The sequence below is a fragment of the Anomaloglossus baeobatrachus genome, chromosome 2 (assembly GCF_048569485.1).
Source record: "Anomaloglossus baeobatrachus isolate aAnoBae1 chromosome 2, aAnoBae1.hap1, whole genome shotgun sequence".
In the NCBI taxonomy this organism is placed as follows: domain Eukaryota; kingdom Metazoa; phylum Chordata; class Amphibia; order Anura; family Aromobatidae; genus Anomaloglossus; species Anomaloglossus baeobatrachus.
The window spans coordinates 222,955,591-222,977,663 of record NC_134354.1 but is presented as its reverse complement, the minus strand read 5'-3'; the positions used below and the strand labels follow the sequence as shown (position 1 = coordinate 222,977,663).

The 22,073-nt window shown below is 43.9% G+C and overlaps 1 protein-coding gene across 1 annotated transcript in view; it reads right to left on the bottom strand.

Annotated features, from left to right (window-relative positions):
• Positions 1-18,440: 18,440 nt before the first annotated feature.
• LOC142289720 (potassium voltage-gated channel subfamily A member 10-like) overlaps positions 18,441-22,073 on the bottom strand; it is a 117,437-nt gene continuing 113,804 nt past the window's right edge. Inside the window, exon 4 of the mRNA XM_075333647.1 lies at positions 18,441-21,354. Coding sequence (XP_075189762.1) covers positions 19,829-21,316 — 1,488 coding nt within the window. The 5' untranslated portion in view covers positions 21,317-21,354 and the 3' untranslated portion in view covers positions 18,441-19,828. The remainder of the gene's footprint in view (positions 21,355-22,073) is intronic.

Below are 22,073 nucleotides of genomic sequence, written 5' to 3'. Positions count from 1 at the left end.
CAGTGGCTCTGGTGGGCGTAGGTCCCGCTCATCCACTAAGCTGGGTTTACCTGGAACCTACAGTACTACTGGCTGACTGTATGTGGCATTTGTCTTCAAGCTGAATTTGCCAACATTCAGCTGCAGCCAATTGGAAAACACCACACCCTTTTAATTCCCCCTCTTGTCTTCTGATCACTACCAGAGACAGCTCTGTATTCTTGGTTCCCATGCTGTTTTATGTTTCTAGCATTTTGACTTCTGCATGTTCTCTGACTACCCTCCTGCTTACTGTTTTTGTACCTCGCTGCCCGATCCGGATTTGACCCCTGCTTTGTTTTCTGATTATGTCCTTGCCTGCCTTATTCTGTCCCTGTTTTGCATTTCCTGGTTTGACCCTGCCTGGCTGTGACGGGGGTGTACAACAGAGCAAAGGATGGACGAGGCCGAGGGACGATCCAACAGGTTTATTAACAGGAATACAGGAACAGCGCACGATAAGTCCACGTAAAACAGATTTGGGGGCCCTTCCCGACAATCCTCGGACCGGATAACAAAGCAATCGTCCTTACAGTAGTCCAAAGAGTTCCACACAATCCCACGGGCCGCCACACAGGCCTAGCTCCGTCCGTGTCCACAGCCACCCAGGCTGGGAGCTCCTTCTTCTTCCAAGTTTCAGCTCACTCTGAAGTTACAAAAAGGGAAATGCATTGTCTGTGCTCCTTGACCAGCCCACCATGTTCAGGGGGTAGGGGGTCACACATCCTATCATCAATGGTTTGGTCCATCACAGGGCTCTGATATGTCTGCCAGCCACAGTAGATGAAGGGATCCCCTGCTGTGCAGAACAATGACTATTCCTTCACTGGCCAATGCAATTACAGACTAGATACACAACTCTGAATAGAAGATGACAGGCTATTTACATAATCACATTAGATGCCAAGACTGCAATTGTATGAGAGAGACACATTGAGACCAGTAGCTCCCCCAAGGAAATACATGAATTACAACTAATACAACCAGGGAAAAGTTACATGACATATTATACAAAATAAATGACAGGGAAATATACATATCATGACATAGTATCACAGCATATACAGTGAGAGGATAAATTACATCTTCACACTGGCTACTACACTCATTGGACTTAAGCCTTCCACTGGTAGTGATCTCCAGGGCCCTGTGTAACTCCAAATCCCTGGGGGTTAAAGGGTTTCAGGTTCTCGGGGTCCTACTTTGTGAGCAGCTTTCCTTCAGCCTGTCCATTACAGCCAATCTGAGTCTGTGGTTCCAGGCAGACATTACACATTGTAGACAGATTGACATGGGTATATAAGTAGATCAGGCAGGTTTAATAGTAGTATCCACATTATCTTAGGACATCTACTCCCTACTCAGGCCCCCTGATGAACCTGAAGCACAGGAGGCCATCTTCTTGGATAACAACATCTTCAAGGGAAGTCTGATATACCTTTTTTCTTCACCCTTTTTTTCATGTTTTACCTGCTGTTTATGTTTTGGGTTTTTTTGTCCCTATACTAGGGACTCTATTCATCATCCTTTTGCTGGGTACTTTAGTGCACACTAGTAGTCCTAGCTATTTGAATGGACCTTGCATATGTAGCACCCCTGAACCCATCAGGAGCTACAAGGTTCTGCACCCTGTCAAAGATGCAGGGCCTACCCCCAGGGACCCAGAAGACCAGTGGCGGTAACAGCAAAACATTCATATTAATCCCTGTTTTTCCCATTCCCAAAGACTGGTGGCAGACTAGGGTTGGACCCAATGGATGGCACCTAGGGGTGGAGCTGATCCAGTCCACTAGACAACAACTAAAGGGGAGGGGTTAGACAGTCAGTAAGTGGGAGTGAGAGGAGACAGACATAACCGAACTGACAGGAGAGTGTAACGGTGACTTGAGGGCCCAGGCGAGTGGTTGCCGGTGGAGTACAGTGGAGTACTCCTGGAACCATAGCACCAACGGGGTACAGAATCCTAGGTCAGGCAAACACTCCAGGCAGACCTGATAAATTCTGCACAGTGAGGGGACCATCCAGGACCTCACTGACCGTAAAGTTCGGGACACAGTAGCAACGGGAGAACCGGTGAACAGGACCAGAGAAACTGTCCCTACAGGGTTCAAGCTGCCTGTTATACGGACTAAGACTGAACGAGAACCAGGAGGGTGCTCCCAGATGCTCCAAGCCACGGGGACCCACCAACCAGACACAGGTGCAGGGGAAAGAAGCCACCAGGTTACCAAACTGGCACTGGGACTAAGGGGACCAGCAGGGAGGAACAGCCTTCCTTGTGTTACCTGCTCCACAGAAGTGGGGAAAGAGGTGCAAAACGAGACTCTTCCCCCTGGGAGTGACGAGGATGTAAAAATGAAACTGGAAGCAGGAAGCCCAGAGGCCCTGCCACAGAATTCCTCCAGGACTGCTATAAGCAAAACCATGTCTTCCCTAGGAGAGCGTGAAAGCAGACCAGGTTGTCCTGAAGTGTGGACTGTGGAGAGGCTGGTGGAAGAGGTGCAGCGGCTGTGCTGTGTCATGTGGGCGCAGTACCTCAGGCAGATAGAGGAATGGAGTGCCGGTATAATGGAAGTGGTGACGACCATGCGGGCCCACGACAGGTGGGCGCCGCTTGCCCCGGTCGCACAGACCTGTATACCGGAATCCACCCTCAACCAGGCCGCACTGACACCTCACCCGGCCAGAAGAAACTCGGCCGCATCACCTTCTGCAGTTGAGAAGGACCAGGCTGCACCGCCTTCCCCGGCCAGACCAGTTCAGGCAGCATCACCTTCTCTATTAGAGAGGGACGAAGCTGCACTGCCTCCTGACCCTATGATGACGGACCAGGCTAGCACCTCCATCAGGAGCTATGGAGGAGGCCACCGCTGACGATGACTACCCTCAGGTACTGTCTCCAGCTGCTGTCGGGGATCCGGCAGAAAGCTACCCTGTTCTGGCACCCAAGGTCCCTGAACCAGATCCAGAGGGAGCAGTGCTCACCACCTGGGAATGGGCCTCAAGTTCTCCAACAGTTCTCTTTTCCTGTTTCTGTTATCCATGCTTAGTGTGACAGACACAGACACACATGCAAAGTTTGAGTCAACTGCGCCTCTTTTTATTTTGTTTTAGGTTAGATTTTTATATTGCCCACACCTGTTACTTCCACAACTGAGTTTGAATGAGCATCACATGCTTGAAACAAAATTGTTTACCAACAATTTTGGAAAGATGTCAACAATTTAATCCAGTCCATTTTGGGTTTTTTTGTGTGAAATTATGTCCAATTTGCCTTTTTGTTACTGTTTTTTTGCGTTGTGTAAACACACAAAGGAAATAAATGTGCATAAGAAAACATGTATAATTGCAATATTTTTCTCAGAAAAATAATTCATTTTGTGGCACAAATTCAAGGTTGCCAACACTTTCTGCCATGACTGTATATACTCAATTGGCATTCATACATCATGAAAATCTTACCCATAGGATATTCAATTGGATCGGCAATCTGATTGGCAAACCCAAGCAGGTTCAGCGATAGTGACCTGATCTGATCCTCAGCAGAGTGCTCACCTCTACTAACCAAACACCAAAATTCTGGTGCACATGTAAGAAGATGGACATACTGCCCACATTCCCCCTTTAAGACCCCAGTGTTACTATAATGCCTAATTTGATTTGTGTTAATGGTGTAGAGATTGTGTCCGTTAGTAGGGCAAGATGGAGTTAATGTTAGACACTAGTCCAGAGGGGGAGGGGTTAGGCTGAAGGGACAGTGACAGTTTTCCTGTCAGGAGGTCAGATAGAGCCCAGCATGCAGTAGTGATGGACCTAAGGTCTAGTTAGTAAGCAGAGCCACATATTGTGGGTGTTGCTAGTGGTAGTGGAGACCGAGGAGTTGGATAGAGTGATCTAGAGTATAAAGTGAGAAGACTGGCCGAGATACAGAGTAAATGACCAGAGACATGTCCTGGGAGAGGATGCCTAGCAGTATGGCCCTGAGTTTATAACTCGTAAATAGAAATTAGCAAACCTGAACTGTAAATTTCGGGGTGCATACCGAACACCAGGTGTTCAGGTCTCGGACCCGAACATCAACTTCTAACTGTACATTGGGTTACTGTTCCAGTTTATCATCTGAATAAAGCTTGTTGTAAGGTTGCAGAGCAGCCAGTCAGAAAGCTTTGGCAGTGTGGGCATTTCCGGCCCCACCACAGCCAAACATAGTATAATTTTTTGATAACCAGCCAAGGAAAAGCAGACCACTGGGGTCTGGAATTACCAGGGCGGGAAGGGTCATGGTAATTTGGCCCTTCCCCGTCTAAAAATAGCAGCTAGTAGGCACTCCAGAAGTGGCACATCCATTAGATGTGCCAAATCTGGTGCTTTACCTGGCTCTTTCAGATTATCCTTGTGTGGTGGCAATCGGGGTAATAGTTAATGAGGTTGATGTCCGCTGAGAATTGACAGTTAGCATGAAACCCAGAGATTATTAATATATAGGGGTCTATCAAACACCCTCCATTACTAACCAGCAAGTGAATGGTCAAAAAACACACACAAGAAAAAATACTTTATTTGAATAAAGACTCCCTCACCAATTTATTAAATAAAACAAATCCTGGAAGTTCTGATGATAATCCAACAGGTAAAGTCCCACAACGCCTATTGGTTTCTATAGAGTCTCGTTCTGAGAAAGTTCTCAGACTGAAGGTCCATAGGTTAATGCCGTCAGTGCCAGCCCTGAATTTTCCCACGGGTGCTGACGTCAGTAACCTTACACCACTTCACCGCTCATGGAAAACTCTGGGTCTGGCTCTGCCCTCTGCGACTGCAAAAAACAAAAGTGGTGAGTTCATGTACGGTTATTCACATCATAACCCCCCTTGGCAGGTATTGCAGTTGCGGTAGCGCTGCCCCTTCTTTGAGAGCAGTGAGGACATGGTTACTCACTGTCACTATATGATTTGATGTAACTATGGATACCAAATCTGCAATGCCTTGCACATGAGGTAAGAGACATGGCGATATCAGGAGAACTATACTACATTTCTAATTGGAGGTATTTGCTAATATTATTATTACACCTCTACATACTGCAATAGTATCTTGGAGATGGAAATAACCATTTAAGTAAATGCCTGACAGTTAGGCCGGCGTCACACGGCACGATTTATCTTGTGATTGCATGAGCGATCGCACCCACCCCTGTCGTTTGTGCGTCACGGGCAATTTGTTGCCCGTGGCGCACAAAGTCGTTTACCTCCGTCACACATACTTACCTCACGAACGACCTCGCTGTGGGCGGCGAACATCCTTTCCCTGAAGGGGGAGGGACGTTTGGCGTCACAGCGACGTCACACAGCGGCCGCCCAATAGAAGCGGAGGGGCGGGGATGAGCGGGACGTAACGCCCCGCCCACTTCCTTCTTTCCGCATTGCCAGCGGGATGCAGGTAAGCTGTGTTCGTCGTTCCCAGGGTGTCACACAGAGCGATGTGTGCTGCCTCGGGAGCGCGCAGAAGGAGGAACGACTTTATGAAAATGAACGACGTGTCAATGAGCAACAATAAGGTGAGTATTTTTGCTCGTTCACAGTCATTCGTAGCTGTCACACGCTATGATATCTCTAACAATGCCAGATGTGCGTCACGGAATCCGTGACCCCGACGATATATCGCCCGCTATATCGTCGCGTGTGACGCCGGCCTTAGACAGCTATGCTATAGACCCTTGCTGTATAAGCAAAATTGTAAATTTGTTTCCAGTCTCTAAAATGGAATAAAAATGTGTGCATTACTAGGGTACGCTATGTGACCTGATGGAGGGAGGCCAGGAAAACGTCCTGCTCAGAGACCTTTTACTGGTAGTGTCAGCCCTTACTTGTTTTTCTTTTATTTATAAATTTAAGGGGCTGTGGTATAGAAGTTTATAGCAGTAAATAGTGATCCATGGCTGTGACAACACCTCCAGCACTGACTGATAGTATTAGAACCGGCTGTCAGTCAATACCGGGGGTGCAATCACAGCCACCGCTCACTATGCCCAGAACGGTGATTACAGCCACACTAGTGCTACCTTTATGACTGAAAGCCCGAGGCTGCTAGGAGCAATCAAGTTTGTTTCCTCTCAGCAGTGGGACTCTCAGTGTCGGCACTGGGCAGCTGCAGAATGTAAACTGTAGATTAACCCGATATCTGCCAGTTAATAGCATTTTTTACCTTGCAGATTCCCTTTAAGCAGATCAGCATTTCCCAGGTTAGCTCATTTTTTTCCTTCCTTTTTTTTTTCCTGCCTTTGCCATGTAGGAAACACCCAAAATACCATTCAAGAACAGTTCCTTTTACATTTTTGAATAAAATGCATCAATTACGCTTTCAAAATTAGGACCATCTTCTCTAGTCTAGGCTTTTAATAGATGCCAACCTGTGAAGCTCTTAGATACTTCAGTCTGAAATTAATAGTTTTATTGATTTTCTCAGAAAAACAATGTTTACATACATACTTTGAGGGTAGATGGCAATATAACAGAAAAAAAGCAACATTCTCAGCATTCTCTTGCTGGGCCACAGAGGGCAGTATGCCACACCACAAATCCTGCTGGAGGTCATACAGCACACAACATACAGTATCTGACGACTCTTGCCCGACATCTCCTTTCTTGCTCCAACCCCTTCACTCTGACTGGTTACTACTTTGGCTTCATCCATGCCTTTTAGCTAACTAGTCCTTAATATAAGGCATAACTTTCTTAAGGGCTTTTACAATGTGCTAGTCCAGATACACGGCTGCTGGCTCCAGAGCAGAGAAATATAAAGTTCTATTGCAATAAATGACCGTCTCTGTGGGTTTAAAGAGTTAAGAGTCTATAGACTCTCCAGGTGGAGCTAGAATAGCCTAGTTTTTTGTCTTTTTATGTATTTGGATGTAGATGGGTAATATAACAGATCATGTATTTGTATTATGAACTGTATTATTGCTATATATTCTTCAACTGATAGTTCAGGCATGGTATAGTAAGCTAATCGCAGGATCTATGGCACTTGAAGTTAATTTCATTATTTTCTCTATGGTTTTTAGATTGCACTCTGGCTATGCAGAGACCTTTAGCTGTGTCTGGATTATGAACCTTTCATGGCTTTGACGCACACAAGTGATTCATGTTTCATATTGCTTCAATCTAAGGAATTCGAATGATGCAGTGTCCAAAAAAGAAACGTAAACAACAAGTTTTGAGACTTCTTTTAGAAGTTCATTGTGATTGCTGCAGCCAAGTGCTTAATTAAGTTGAGAAAGTTTCTCCCAGCATATGTTAAAAAGGCCAGGGACAGCATCTCATTCCAGAATGCTTCACATGACTAACCAGACATAGCTCAGATTCATGTGACTGAACACATTATCATCAAAGCATCCTTGCCAGGTCCTCAGAACACTGACGCATCACACCTGTTGCAATGCTCCATTGGAACCCTATGTGAAATTAGAGTATGCCTAACAGACTTTCCAAGAAGCTAGGCATCTCAGTAAAAGCTCTGGGTCCTTTGTTTTACACATTCTAGAAGAAAAGTAGACTGACATTCTTGTTTCTAAGAAACTATGTAGGGAATTATGTATTGCTACAAATAGCATAAAAGTGTATTATCTAACATTTAGATTTAAAGGGGTTGTCCACTACTTGGAGAACCCCTTTTAAGTCACCATGTGTCCCCCTTGTAAAGTAATAACACTTATACCTAACTTTGGTGCCATTGCGATCCCAGCGGTGTCGGCACTTGTTCTCCTGAGGCTTACATGACATTATATCACGCAATCCATGCAGATAATCAGAGCAACTTCTTTGTCTCCACATTTGGATGTAAATTGTAATTTGAAAGTGAAATCTGTGGCTGGTGTCTCACATGTCTATTTGTCACTATGAGGGGACAGTGAGGCAACCGCTGATTTACCACATGGGTCTTGTGATATAATAATGTCACACAAGCCCTGGGAAGCCAGTGCCAACATCAGTGGAAGGTTGCCGGCACTGGGGATGAGTATAAGTTTTATCATTTTACAAGGGGAATGCATACTGATTAAGAAAAGGATTGTCTGAGTAGTGAAAAACTCCTTTAAATATTACATCTGATAGTTTGAAGTCTTGTATGTTTAAAACTGATGAAATTACTTTCAAACTTGACAAAACTTTAGATTCACCAGTAGCTTTGATTTTTTATTTGATTTTTAAATTATGAAAAGCTATGAAGAGCTAAAAGAAAGATTAAATCACTTCCACACTTACCTGCCATCACAGCTCCTTGCCTGATCCTCCACTGCCTCACTTGATCTTCCTCTGATACTGTTCATCTCTTCCATCTTCGTCTTCACTCTTTGGCACTTGCATTACTTACTAGGCCTCAAGTGACATCAAGACATCAAGTGACATTACTTGAACAACCAAATGGTGAAGTTTCCAATAGAAGAGAAGACGGGAACTGAAAAAAGGTAGAGTGAGCTGGTGGAGTACCGAGAGGGAGGGATACTGCGGGAGCAAGACAGGTGAAGAGCATGGTGAGTTTGTTATTTTATTTTTAAACCCTCCTCCATTTTTTATTTTCAGAGCATATATATGACTTTAATCAGCACTTCAAGCCACATAGAGTATATTTGATGGGAATCAAATTTCTGGTTGAATTTGAGCTTCATCCACAATGGGTAATAATAGTCATAGTCAGTAGGGAGAGCAATTTTCTTCTCAAATGAGAATGACATAGGAAGCAAAAAAAAACCCCTATACTAACCTGAAAGTTGATCAGCTGCTCCATTGCAGCACTGACCTGACCACTAATAGGTTTCGACTGGTTTCAGCAATGACATCCCATCTCAGGGATCTGTCATAACTGTAGGAGATTTAACAGGACTTTTAAAACAGGGTCTGCGCAGTTTAGCTTCAGTGACCAAGCTACAACAATTAGTGATCTAGCTGCATAAGGCTACATACAGCATTTAGTATTAAAAGATATTGCCGTCAAAGTTATTGTAATGAAGGAGCAGATAAAAGTCTCCTTAGAAGGATTTATTTCTAACCTTTTTAAGTGACGACTGTAGTTTTTATGTCCTCCCTGCATTTGTGAGGGTTTAATCTAGGTACTCTGGTTTCCTCCGACAGCCCGAAACCATACTGATAGGAAGGGACAGTGATGGTCATGTCTGTAAAGCGCTGTGGAATAAACTCCTCACCCCCAGGTGATTTTTGTTTTTCATTTTTGTTTTTTCCTCCCCTTCTTCCAAGAGACATAACTTTTATATTTTTCCATCAATATAGCCACATGAGGAATTGTTTTTTTGCGTAATGCGTTTTACTTTTGCATTTCGAACAACACCATTCATTCTGCCACATATTGTACTGGAAAACAGGAAAAAAAGTGCAATTCTAAGATTGTTTTTTGTTTTACAGTGCCTTGAGAAAGTATTCAGCCCCATTCAATTTTTCAACCTTTTCCCACATTTCAGGATTCAAACATAAAGTTTAAAAAAATAATGTTATGGTGAAGAATCAACAACAAGTGGGACACAATTGTGAAGTTGAACGATATTTATTGCTTATTTTAAATTTTTGTAAAAAACAAAAAAAACCTGAAAACTGGGGCGTGCAATATTATTCGGCCCCTTTAAGTTAATACTTTGTAGCGCCACCTTTTGCTGCTATTACAGCTGCAAGTCGCTTGGGCTATCTCTCTATCAGTTTTGCACATGGAGAGACTGAAATTCTTGTCCATTCTTCCTTTGCAAACAGCTCGAGCTGAGTGAGGTTGGATGGAGAGCGTTTGTGAACAGCAGTTTTCAGCTCTTTCCACAGATTCTTGATTGAATTCAGGTCTGGACTTTGACTTGGCCATTCTAACACCTGGATATGTTTATTTGCGAACCATTCCAGTGTAGATTTTGCTTTATGTTTTGTGTTTTGGATCATTGTCTTGTTGAAAGACAAATCTCTGTCCCAGTCTCAGGTCTTTTGCAGACTCCAACAGGTTTTTTTCAAGAATGTTTCTGTATTTGGCTCCTTCCATCTTCCCTTCAATTTGAACCATCTTCCCTGTCCCTGCTGAAGAAAAGCAGGTGCAAACCATGATGCTGCCACCATCATGTTTGACAGTGGGGATGGTGTGTTCAGGGTGATGAGCTGTGTTGCTTTTACGCCAAACATATCATTTGGCATTGTGCCAAAAAAGTTCGATTTTGGTTTCATCTGACCACAGCACCTTCTTCCACATGTTTGGTGTGTCTCCCAGGTGGCTTGTGGCAAACTTTAAACAACACTTTATATGGATATTTTTGAGAAATGGCTTTCTTCTTGCCACTCTTCCATAAAGGCCTTATTTGTGAAGTGTACGACTGATTGTTGTCCCATGGACAGACTCTCCCACCTCAGCTGTAGATCTCTGCAGTTCATCCAGAGTGATCATGGGCCTCTTGGCTGCATCTCTGATTAGTCTTCTACTTGTTTGACATGATATTTTTGAGGGACGGCCGGGTCTTGGTAGATTTGCAGTAGTATGATACTCCTTCCATTTCAATATGATCGCTTGTACAGTGCTTCTTGGGATGTTTAAAGTTTTGAAAGTCTTTTTGTAACCAAATCTGGCTTTAAACATCTCCACAACAGTATCACGGACCTGCCTGTTGTGTTCCTTGGTCTTCATGATGCTACCTGCGCTTTAAACAGAACACTGAGACTATCACAAAGCAAGTGCATTTATTTGGAGTCTTGATTACACACAGGTGGCTTATATTTATCATCATCAGTCATTTAGGACAACATTGGATCATTCAGAGATCCTCAATGAACTTCTGGAGTGAGTTTGCTGCACTGAAAGTAAAGGGAATGAATGAGCTATCATTTTTAATTACACAATTTTTGTGTAGATTGGATGTTTTGATCACCTGTTATTGCATTTTAATGCATTGTTACGGCGACCAAAAAAAATGTAATTCTGGCATTCTGATTTTCTTTCCCCCGCTATACCGTATACCAATCAGATTAATTGTTTTAATATTTTAGTTTGAGCATTTTTTAACATGGTGATACCAAATATGTGTAGTATTTCTTTCATTGTTTCATTATATTTTATATTCAGTGGGGCAAAAGGGGGGTGATTTGAACTTTTATTTATTTTTTTTCAGATTTTCAAAATTTATTTTTTATTGACTTTCTTAGTCCCCTTAGGAGACTTTATGCCTGCAATTCTTCTGGTGATCAGTGCAATCCTTCAGCAGCATCCCTCTGAACAGCAGAAATGCTGCTCTTCTGTGAATGCCATCACTCAGATGGTGCTGCACATATCCGCGAGAGCCCACGTTAAAGGGATTTACTCATACAATGACTTATAGGCACGTCATTTGTCCTGATGGTGTTAATAGTGTACCGCCCCAGTGTCAGTGTGGCGCCCTGGCTTAGCCAGGTCGTCACAGATAACACACAAACACCCCACCCCCATTAGACAGGGACACCAGCCAAACACAAAACCCTTGTTGTCTCCCTCCAGTGTCTGATGTCCACACCAGGTGGGGCGAAGCCAAGCGGTTGGCCCCACCCACCGAGGAGTTCACAGGCCTGGTGGCGGGAAAAGTGACAGATAGAGTTTGGAGTTTGAAGTGAGAGGAGTGAGCACTTGGGTGTCTGGGTTTGTGGCCCAGGCACTGACAGCAAGGTTGGCAGACGGTGGTGGCCATCTGCAGGAGTGGTGGAGCAACGCGGAACCGTAGGACCGGGGTCAGGCGTTGGCCCGCCGGTACCGACCGGGGAGCGAAGTGAAGCCAGCACACACAGGCAGGGCCATCGGACCCCGACCAGGCTTGGAGCCGCCGACAATAGTCAAATCCGAATGTGACCGGAACCCCAGGGGTTTCCTAACAGCAAAAGTCTCGATTGAAGGCAACCGCCCACACCGTGAGGGTAAACAGCTACCGCCTAAGGCTAGAGACCCAAGGGCCAGTGCCTGCGGGCAAACAGGCTCCTCCGGTACCCATACACCAGGGAGCGGACTACCGTTGGGGATCCATAGTAGTCAACTGAGAACATCAAGGTGCAGGGAAAGACAGCCGCCATCACCTGTCCGGGGAGAGACATGGCAGCCGGCTGCGGGACCCCTTCCATCCAGTCGTTTGGTTTACCGAGGACTTTGTACATTTCTTACTGAGTGAGTACACCCATGCCATCCGGCACCGCGCCGCACTGTCCCTGCAACCCTGCACCTCACCAATCCTGCCTCCCCGTCACATCATCGGGCCCCGGGACCACCGACCCCTACCCACGGAGGGGGAAAACAACATCCCAGCTGCTCCCTACCATCGCTCCCGGGATCCCCGTCACCAGCAGCGGTGGTGCCCATCTTCACCACGACCCGTGGGTGGCGTCACGGATTAAATCCCCCAAACCAACCACCCTTTTCACTCACGGGCGAGGAGCGCCGCTCGAGTCCCTGGATCCGGCCCACCGCTCGAGCCACCGAGCAGCATCAGCCGCAGCAGTGCCGGACCCGAGCATTAGCGAGAGCGCAGCAGCAGCGGCATCCTCCCCGCCCACGACATCAGCAGCCGGGCTGCTGCTCGGATCCGGATCCGCGGTGGCTCAAGGGATCTCTGGACCTGGGAGGAGCCGTGCGGACACTCGAAATAAAAGGGCGATATTTACAAGGGGTTTTGTTGTTAGAGTTCGTGACGCCACCCACAGTGTGTGGTAAGGTGTAATACCACCGCTGCTGTGGAGAGCGCCCGGTGGCGATGGTATGGCAGCTAGGTGTTTAACCCCCTCCGTAGGTAGGTGGAAAGTGTCCCGGGGCTTGGTGGTGGTGAGAGGGGAGCTCCGTTGGGGAGGAAAGGGTCACTGTGTACTCACTCAGCCCAATAACGCTGACACCAACAACTTGTAAACCAGAATTCCTAGCATTGCTGTAGCAGGGAGGGAGTACGCTGGAGTCACATGCCCAATGGTGTTGCTTGTTAGCCTGTGACCTTCTCCTTGGCACTTTTTTTACTGGTTGGCCCCTGTAGTGAAAAACTAGTCGAGTCCCGCTCACCCGTATGGCTAACAGAGTGAGCTTGCTCTCAGGGTTCACGCTTGGGATTTTCTGGACTGTGTATTGGGAAAGTCCTATCCCCCTCGTTGTGCTAGTACCCCGATTTTGGAGTGGGTGGAGAACGAATCATGAAGGCTTCGCTCTCGTCGGGTAAATTACCAGGACGCTTGAAGCTACTTCCCGGCCTAGGGTCCACGTACCCCGCCGTGCCTTGGCCCCTTCCCGGAGATAGCTCAAGGCCGCTGGCTGTCCTCCTCGACAGTTTCGTGCCCCTTGACATGATCCCCTGTGACTGGGGTTCCAGCTCCTACCAGGCCCAGACCAACGTCTGCCACCTAGTAACTGAGGATCCCAGCTCCTAACCTCCTCCAACTACTTGCGACCTCTCTTCTCAAGAGTCAGCACTCGACTGCTTATTCCTGGCACTCCTGACCCTCCCTAACCAACCCCCCAAGTGGGCGGCCTTATTCCCTTCAGGCTACCCATTGGTGTGTCTGGTGGGTGTTGTGCAAAGTGTTTCTAGGATTTTTGTTTGTCTTGTTCTTAGCAACACCAAAGGCCAGGGATCCGTAACCAAGGAGGAGATAGACACCATGCAGAAGGGCAGAAGGCACAATGTCCTGTGACGACCTGATAGGCCAGGGCGTTACAATAGCGCTATATAAGTGCTTGTAAAATAAATAAATAAGGGATTGTTAAAAAAAATAGAAATCTCAATAGTTTTTCATGGCTTTATTTCGAAGCATTTTTGGTGGCATTATTTATTTTGGACATTTTGCTCCAGCATTTTCTCTACCATTTTTAAGCCTTATGGAGAAAACCATAGACTAAAATGCCAGAGAAAATGTCAACTTAAAAAATGCAGAATTTTTTTTTTCAGCCACTAAATCCAGAATTTCTGCAGAGACACAAGAATTCTAAAAGCTGTGTAGGTAGTGTTTTGTATATTTAATTTCAATTTTTGACCTAATCAAAGACAAGAATGCACCAAGGCAAACAATACAAATAGTGATGCAAAACTGTGTATTTTTCCAAACAAACCAAGAAATAAAGTTTTTAATTGGTAATTAAAATTGTAAATTTTAAAAACCATAGCACCCAACCGTCCTGGATTAAGTGGGACTGTCCCAATTTGAGGGCTCAGTCGCATATCCTTTTTCAATTTTCAACCCATAAAAAAATTAATAAAAATATAATGCTGAGACCAGCTCTCTTTTATGAAAATCAGCGTCGGGAACGCCAGAAGGTAGGAAATTCAGAGCTCCCTGTCCAGCCGCCTCTGTCTGTTCTTACAAAAGTTGGGAGGTATGGAAAAAAACTTGCTTTTTTATTATGTTTTTTTGCTAATACATATTTGCTTACGTATTTAAGATATGAAGGATTTCATATTTACATAGTTATAAATTCACATGAATTAATTAATTTGTTATAGAATGCAAGTATCAGTTCCATGCATATGAAAAGAGTTGTTCTGACAGAAAGCACACTGGACTTGTGTAAGCACATTCAGATACATAGGACCCAAATAGTCTATTGTAAGTGGTTATAGTCAGATAAGCAAATGTTTTGAAATTCATAGTTGCTGGATTACAGAATTTTAGTTAAAATGTTGATTTGTTTGTGAAAAAATTTTGAAATTCAATACTGGAAAGCCTGTAATTTCTCCGATAATATACATGAGGGAGAGGAGAGAGAACAAACTCCACTGAGCATAAAGCTTACACTCTATAGGTAAGAAAGAGAGGACCCTGATGACCATAAGAGCTTACACTCTACATGAGAGAGTGTGTGAGTGTGAAGATCCCTCTGATCATAAGAGCACATAATCTCCAGGCTAGATAGAGAGAGAGGACCCTGCTGATCCTAAGAGATTACACTCTATAGCTGAGAGAATGATACAGTGAGAAGACCCTTCTGATAATAAGAGCTTACACTCTCCAGGAGAGAGAGGGGGCCCTGCTGATCTTAAGAGTTTACACTCTACAGGAGAGAGAGTAATACAGTAAGAAAACCCCTCTGATAAGAGCCTTACACTCTCCAGTAGAGAGAGAAAGCAAGAAAGAGAGCGGATCCTGCTGATCATAAGAGTTTACACTATATAGGATAGAGTGATACAGTGAGAATACTCTTCTGATCAGATCATACACTCTACAGGAGAGAGAGTAAGAGTGCGAGTACCCCTCTGATCATAAAAGCACATAATCTCCAGGTTAGAGAGAAAGAGAGAGATGACCCTGCTGATCAGAAGAGCTTACTCTCTACAGGAGAGATGACCCTACTGATCATAAGAGCCTACACTCTACAGGAAAGAGAGGACCCTGTTGATCATAAGAGCTTAAACTCTGCAGCACTTACCCAATGACCTTGAAGATGAAAAACCACTTTGTTGTACAAACTGTGCTCCATTGGGAACCGCTGTTCCTTGATGGCCCAGGTACTGACCACCACTGGACAAGGTATAATATTCCGATAGATATCATAGCTGCAGGGCATTATGGGGATGCCTGCCTGACCACACAATAAGGCTTTTTGTTTGTTAACCACAAATAGAATTTCATAATGTTTGCATTTGTGTAAGGTCACACATTTCAGGAAATTCAACTTGAACGTGTTCTTCTTAGATAGATTTGCTCATCGAGTTATGGTCTCCAGTTGTTTGAATTTAATATAATGTAAGTATTATGTAAATCCCCTATTTTGAGGAATAGATGTTGCAAAATGTGAAATGGAATTAAATTAAAAAAAAACAAACAGGTATTTCTATTAAGTTTTATTTTCATGAAATTAGTCACCATTTTAATATTTACAGTTTCTTGAAGACACCTGGAAGCTAAGCACATTTTCATATTTGTATCAAAATGAAAATAATCCAAGGCACTAACGTCATGTGACCATAAATGACTCCTGGAAGAATTAATGTTTTAGCAAATGCTAATGATGGTCCATCTTAAAATCTGTCCTGAACTATATTTTTAGTTTCTATGTCACAGTCTATTTCAGGATTATGACATCAAAAGACTTATTCAATAACTTTGATAGGCGTTGCCAAGTATTTATTTTTTTTTAGCAGAGAACCCATTTGGACTAACTAGGAGTAAAAACCCTAATATAAACCCATTTGTTAAAGTAAACGTTATATGTGTCATCCAAAATAATTGAATTTGCTAAATAAATTGCTGCTTCTATTTTTCCCATTTTATTACTTTGCTGCATATTTTATGTCCCCTGCCATTGTCCAAACCAAAAATAATTAACTCTAAGAAGGAAAAATATTCAGAAAGAAAATAGTATTATTAATGTAACACAAAGCAGTCAAAGTGTCCAAACTCTGACAAGTCTGTAGGCACACGTCTGTTTCTATGCTTGTTTCTCTTGTGAAACTCTATCCTATAAAAGGAACAAAAGGTCAATTACTACCTTTAAATCCTCTACTGTAATGACCCAGATTGTACTTGGAATATCATATACCGTATTTAACCTTTTTCATATTATTACAGAATCAGTAATATAGCTGCCTTAGTGCCATAATAGCTTCCTAGACAAAAATGCAGGAAATGTTGCCTATGGCCTGAAACACACATCTGTGAAACATGTGCGTGTTTGGTCCGTTTCCGTATATACCGGAGACACGGCCAAACGTGCACCAATGTTATTTAATGTTTGAGGACACATGTGCGTTTTTCATTAAGGTCCATGGGTCCGTGTGCGTGCTACGTTTGTGTCTCCGTTTTGCACGAAAGCATGTCCGTTTTCAGCACGCAGCACGGACCCATTGAAAGTCAATGGGTCTGTGCGCACGTCCGAGTGACACGGACGTATCTCTGTTTGCTCCCTGTACGTTTTGTGCTTTTTTCATATGATGTCGGTCTTTTTTCTTTTTCTGTTTCGTTCTCTCCCTCAGTCCGTCGGTCGGTCTCTCTGTCTTATCTGTCCCTCTCGCTGTCTATCGGTCAGTTCCCCCCCCTCTCTCATACTTACCGTTCCCTGATCTCCGGCGCGGCGCTGCATGGCTGTTCTCTAAACTCCGGCGGCTTTTCCTCTTTTGAAAAAGCCGGTCGCTCATTAATCAATCTCGTATTCCCTGCTTTCCCCGCCCACCGGCGCCTATGATTGGTTGCAGTGAGACACGCCCACACGCTGAGTGACAGGTGTCTCACTGCACCCAATCACAGCAGCCGGTGGGCGTGTCACTATGGAGTATAGAAATAAATAAATAAATAATTAAAAAAACGGCGTGCGGTCCCCCCCAAATTTAATACCAGCCAGATAAAGCCATACGGCTGAAGGCTGGTATTCTCAGGATGGGGAGCCCCACGTTATGGGGAGTCCCCCAGCCTAACAATATCAGTCAGCAGCCGCCCAGAATGGCCGCATACATTAGATGCGACTGTTCTGGGACAGTACCCGGCTCTTCCCGATTTGCCCTGGTGCGTTGGCAAATCGGGGTAATAAGGAGTTATTGGCAGCCCATAGCTACTCACCGCTGCTCCGGTCAGCTCCACACAGCAACTGAGGTGAGTAGCGCGATCAGCTGAGCTGTCACTGAGGTTACCCGCGGCCACCGCTGCATCCACCGCTGGATCCAGGTAACCTCAGTGACAGCACAGCTGATCATGCGGCTCTCATCATTTGCTGCGTGGAGGTGACAGGAGCGGTGGTTTCTTCTGCTGCTCCAGTCACCTTCATGCAGCAGATCTGGAAGCGACGCTGGACCATCTTGGAGTACGCCGGACATGGAGGGCTTTTTGGGGCTGATTAAATTGGTGAACCAGGGAATGTGTTTGTGTTTGTTATTTCTAATAAAGGATTTTTCAGTTGTGTGTGTTTATTTACTGTAATTTACAGATTAATCATGGAAGGTATCTCGGGGAGATGCCTGACATGATTAATCTAGGATTTAGTGGCAGCTATGGGCTGCCAATAACTCCTTATTACCCCGATTTGCCAACGCACCAGGGCAAATCGGGAAGAGCCGGGTACTGTCCCAGAACAGTCGCATCTAATGTATGCGGCCATTCTGGGTGGCTGCTGACTGATATTGTTAGTCTGGGGGGCTCCCCATAACGTGGGGCTCCCCATCCTGAGAATACCAGCCTTCAGCCGTATGGCTTTATCTGGCTGGTATTAAAATTGGGGGGGACCGCACGCCGTTTTTTTAAATTATTTATTTATTTATTTCTATACTCCATAGTGACATGCCCACCGGCTGCTCTGATTAGGTGCAGTGAGACACCTGTCACTCAGCGTGGGGGCGTGTCTCACTGCAACCAATCATAGGCGCCGGTGGGCGGGGAAAGCAGGGAATACAAGATTGTTTAATGAGCGGCCGGCTTTTTCAAATTAGAAAAAGCCGCCGGAGCAGTGTGAATGCCGTGCAGCGCCGGTGATCGGGGGGGGGACACTTCAGTCACTCGGGGGATTAGCGGTCACCGGTGAATCCTTCAGTACACGGCACACAGACAGAGCCGCGGCATGAAAATGAAGTCGGGTGAAGTTCACCCGAGTTCATTCTCATCGCGCTACTCTGTCTGCCATCTGCCGACATGTAGTAAACGACATTTTGCATCACACATGGACATTCCACACGGACAACACAAACACATGTCAGTTAAGTTTCACACGGACATTTCACACGCGCATACGGGATACATATGCAGGCCACACATACCATAAAAACGGACCTAAAAAACGGAAAATGGACCCGAAAAACGGCCCGTTTTACACGGACATGGTTTTCACGGATGTTTGTTTTAGGCCTATAGTAGTTGATTGGAAATCCTTTGAACCATATCTATTGCTTTTCAATGAGATAGATGATAAGTGAAAGTTCACTTGGAGTGTGCTGCTGGACCGCCACAACTCGCAAAGGTTCCTCATTGCGCTGCTGCTCTCACAGACCCATAGAAGGAAAGAGGTTGAGTTTCTAGCAGCCAGACTACCAGTGATTAGAGATGCATGGATCTGGTAAAAGTCAAATTCACCAAATCCAGAAATCTTCATGCTAGGCCAGGATTTCCAGCCATGTTTAGACCCAGGAGGTCACTGAGCATGTCTAGTATTGGCCTGGTTCCAGTCTTGAGTCCATGTCGTAAGGTTGTAGTGACCTTATAATGTGCATGCCAGTACATCTGGGGCCTTATTGCACTCTTTAGGCAAGGACTTTCAACTGTGACTGGGCTTGGACATGAGCAATAAAGTCTTGATCTTAGTCTCTGCCAGAAGTTCCAGCCTAGTGCAAAGATGTCTGGGTTTTCGATGCAAGGTGGCAGGAAGATAGACCCAAGGATCGTATGGGGAAGAGCAAGCAAGTTGCCATATAGGTGAGCGGTGAAGCGGCTTTGTCTTTTTTTTTTTGTTTGTTTGTTCTTTTAATGGTCCTTTACCATTCTGCAGAGTGGCAGCCAGCCAAACGCCACTTTGCAGAATTTGGCCAAAAAACCAGAGTTCTACAGAATCCAGATTTTTGAAAAAATTAAGTAGAATTGAAATCCTCTTGAATAAATTCGTCCCACTCTACCCATGGTCATACATTTATCACCTATTCTATGGATAGGTAGATAATTTTGTTTGTGGGATAACACCTTATAATATAATTATATAATCTGATCAATGTCAATTGACTTTTAAGAGTAAAAAATATTAACACGTTATATTATCATACAAAGTTTGGAAAATTTACAATAATTTACAAAAAATATCAGTATTTTACATTAATTACAGTTATACTTGGTGAAGCATTTACACAGGACTATTACAAAAATGATAGATTTAAGCTTTACGCATTACCATTTTTATCTGGAATACACGATCCATTATTTTTCTTCAGAGAAGACGTGCTCACCGATCGTGTTAAATTATTTAAACTAATTTTATCTACTTCTGTCGGTAAAGTTTGCCGTTCTTCATTTTCTGTTTCTCTGTGATAGAAGTAATTAAAGTTTGATACAATAACTGGAACTGGAAGGGCAATAGTCAGAACTCCTGCAATTGCACACAGAGTGCCTACCACTTTACCCCCTAATGTAATTGGGCACATATCTCCATAGCCAACAGTTGTCATTGTTACGACGGCCCACCAAAAGCCATCAGGGATACTGATGAACTGAGACTTAGGTTCATCAACTTCAGCAAAATATACTGCACTAGAAAACAAAATAACACCAATAAAAAGAAAAAATATTAACAGCCCCAGTTCTCTCATGCTGGCTTTAAGGGTCTGTCCCAATATCTGAAGTCCTTTTGAATGTCTTGAGAGCTTGAAAATTCGAAAAACTCTAACAAGTCGAACAATTCTTAAAATAGCAAGGGACATGTTTTGTTGTCCATTAGGCTCTGTTTGCTTCGCAACTTCCGTAACAAGTGTCACAAAATATGGAATGATTGATACAATGTCAATTATATTCATAATATTTTGAAAGAACTCGGATGAACTTGGGCAGACGATAAACCGGACGACAAGTTCAAATGAAAACCAAATAATACAGGTAGTCTCCACAAGGAAAAATGGATCTGTGAAGGTATTAAATGCTGCCTCCTTCGTAAAATTGCTTGAATATTTAAATACATTTTCTTCTCTAAATTCTGGTAATGTTTCTAGACAAAATATCAGTATGGAGATGACAATAACTAATACAGAAACCAACGCCATCCCTCTTGCTGCGCTTGAGCTCTCCGGGTATTCAAAGAGTAACCAAAATTGCTTATGGTAATCATTTGTTGGTAAGGGGATTTCTGGATCCTTCAAAAAACCTTCATCATCTCGAAACTGATCTAAAGCTTCATTTCCAAGCTCATAGAAAACTATTTCATCTGCAAACACATCAATAGGAACATTTGCTGGACGCCGTATTTTTCCACCCGATTGATAGTAATATAAAATCCCATCAAAACTAGGACGATTTCTATCAAAGAAGTATTCATTTCTCATGGAATCAAAATAATGAATTCTTTTGTGAGGATCTCCAAGCAGTGTGTCAGGAAATTCACTCAGTGTTTTAAGTTGGGTCTCATACCTAAGACCTGCAATATTGATAAATACCCTTTGGTTCCCTTCTTCCGTTATCATTTGCTCTGCCAGGTTGTCATGAAATTCTTTAGAAATCCTAGAAAGATCAGTTTCATTTGATGTTTCATTAATTTCCACTTTCCAAGTGGTATTTTGATCTGGAGGGACTTGACTTCCATCTCCAGTATCTTTGATATGTTTCGAATCAACAGGAGAAGTTTCTTCAGGATTTGGCAACGCCTTCTGAAGGGTTTCCATGATGTCACTTTAGTTTTAAGTAATTTTTATTTGATTTTCTAAAAGAGAGAATGACAAAATATTTAAAGAGAAACATTGTAGGATACAATGAAATAAGCCTCATGATCATATCTTCATTAAGATTTTGGGCTACCAGTTAAAATTAAAGCCATCAAGTTGCAGCCAAAGAAATCTATGTGACTGTACTGTACATACTATTTCTGTAGGAATGTTCAATTGGATGCCATATGATTTTCGAGATCTAAGGGATCATTTAAAGCGGTTATCCCATCTTAAACTTGGAAGGATATGCCATAAATTTCTGTTAGAGGCACCATTAGGATTCTCATCTAGCTTGAGAACAGGGCTCAATGCTGTCTGGAATGGAGAGGTGGCCAGAAGTTTAATTTGGAAATAAGGCTTTAAATGGTGTCTGTCAGCACTGATAGTGTAAACTAAGTTCATAGCCCTTTATGGGAAATAGCCTGCATAAAACATGAAACCTTTAGTGTTCTAACTGCAGCCTCTGTTCAAGGAAACTAAAGTTGAACAAAATATGCAAATTAGGGTGTTGAGAGCATCTTTGTAGTCACCAAGAAGCCCTTTGTACTGTCCAACTCACTAGTTTTGCATGCCCCTCAACCCTCACATGTGACTGACAGCATGGGCTTGCCTAGAGTGACCACTGTCTGCAGATGAAACTAAAGCAAACCAGCATTATCAATCACCAGTGAGGGAGGTACAGACATCCAAAACCAGGTGTCTGGTGCCTTTAGTA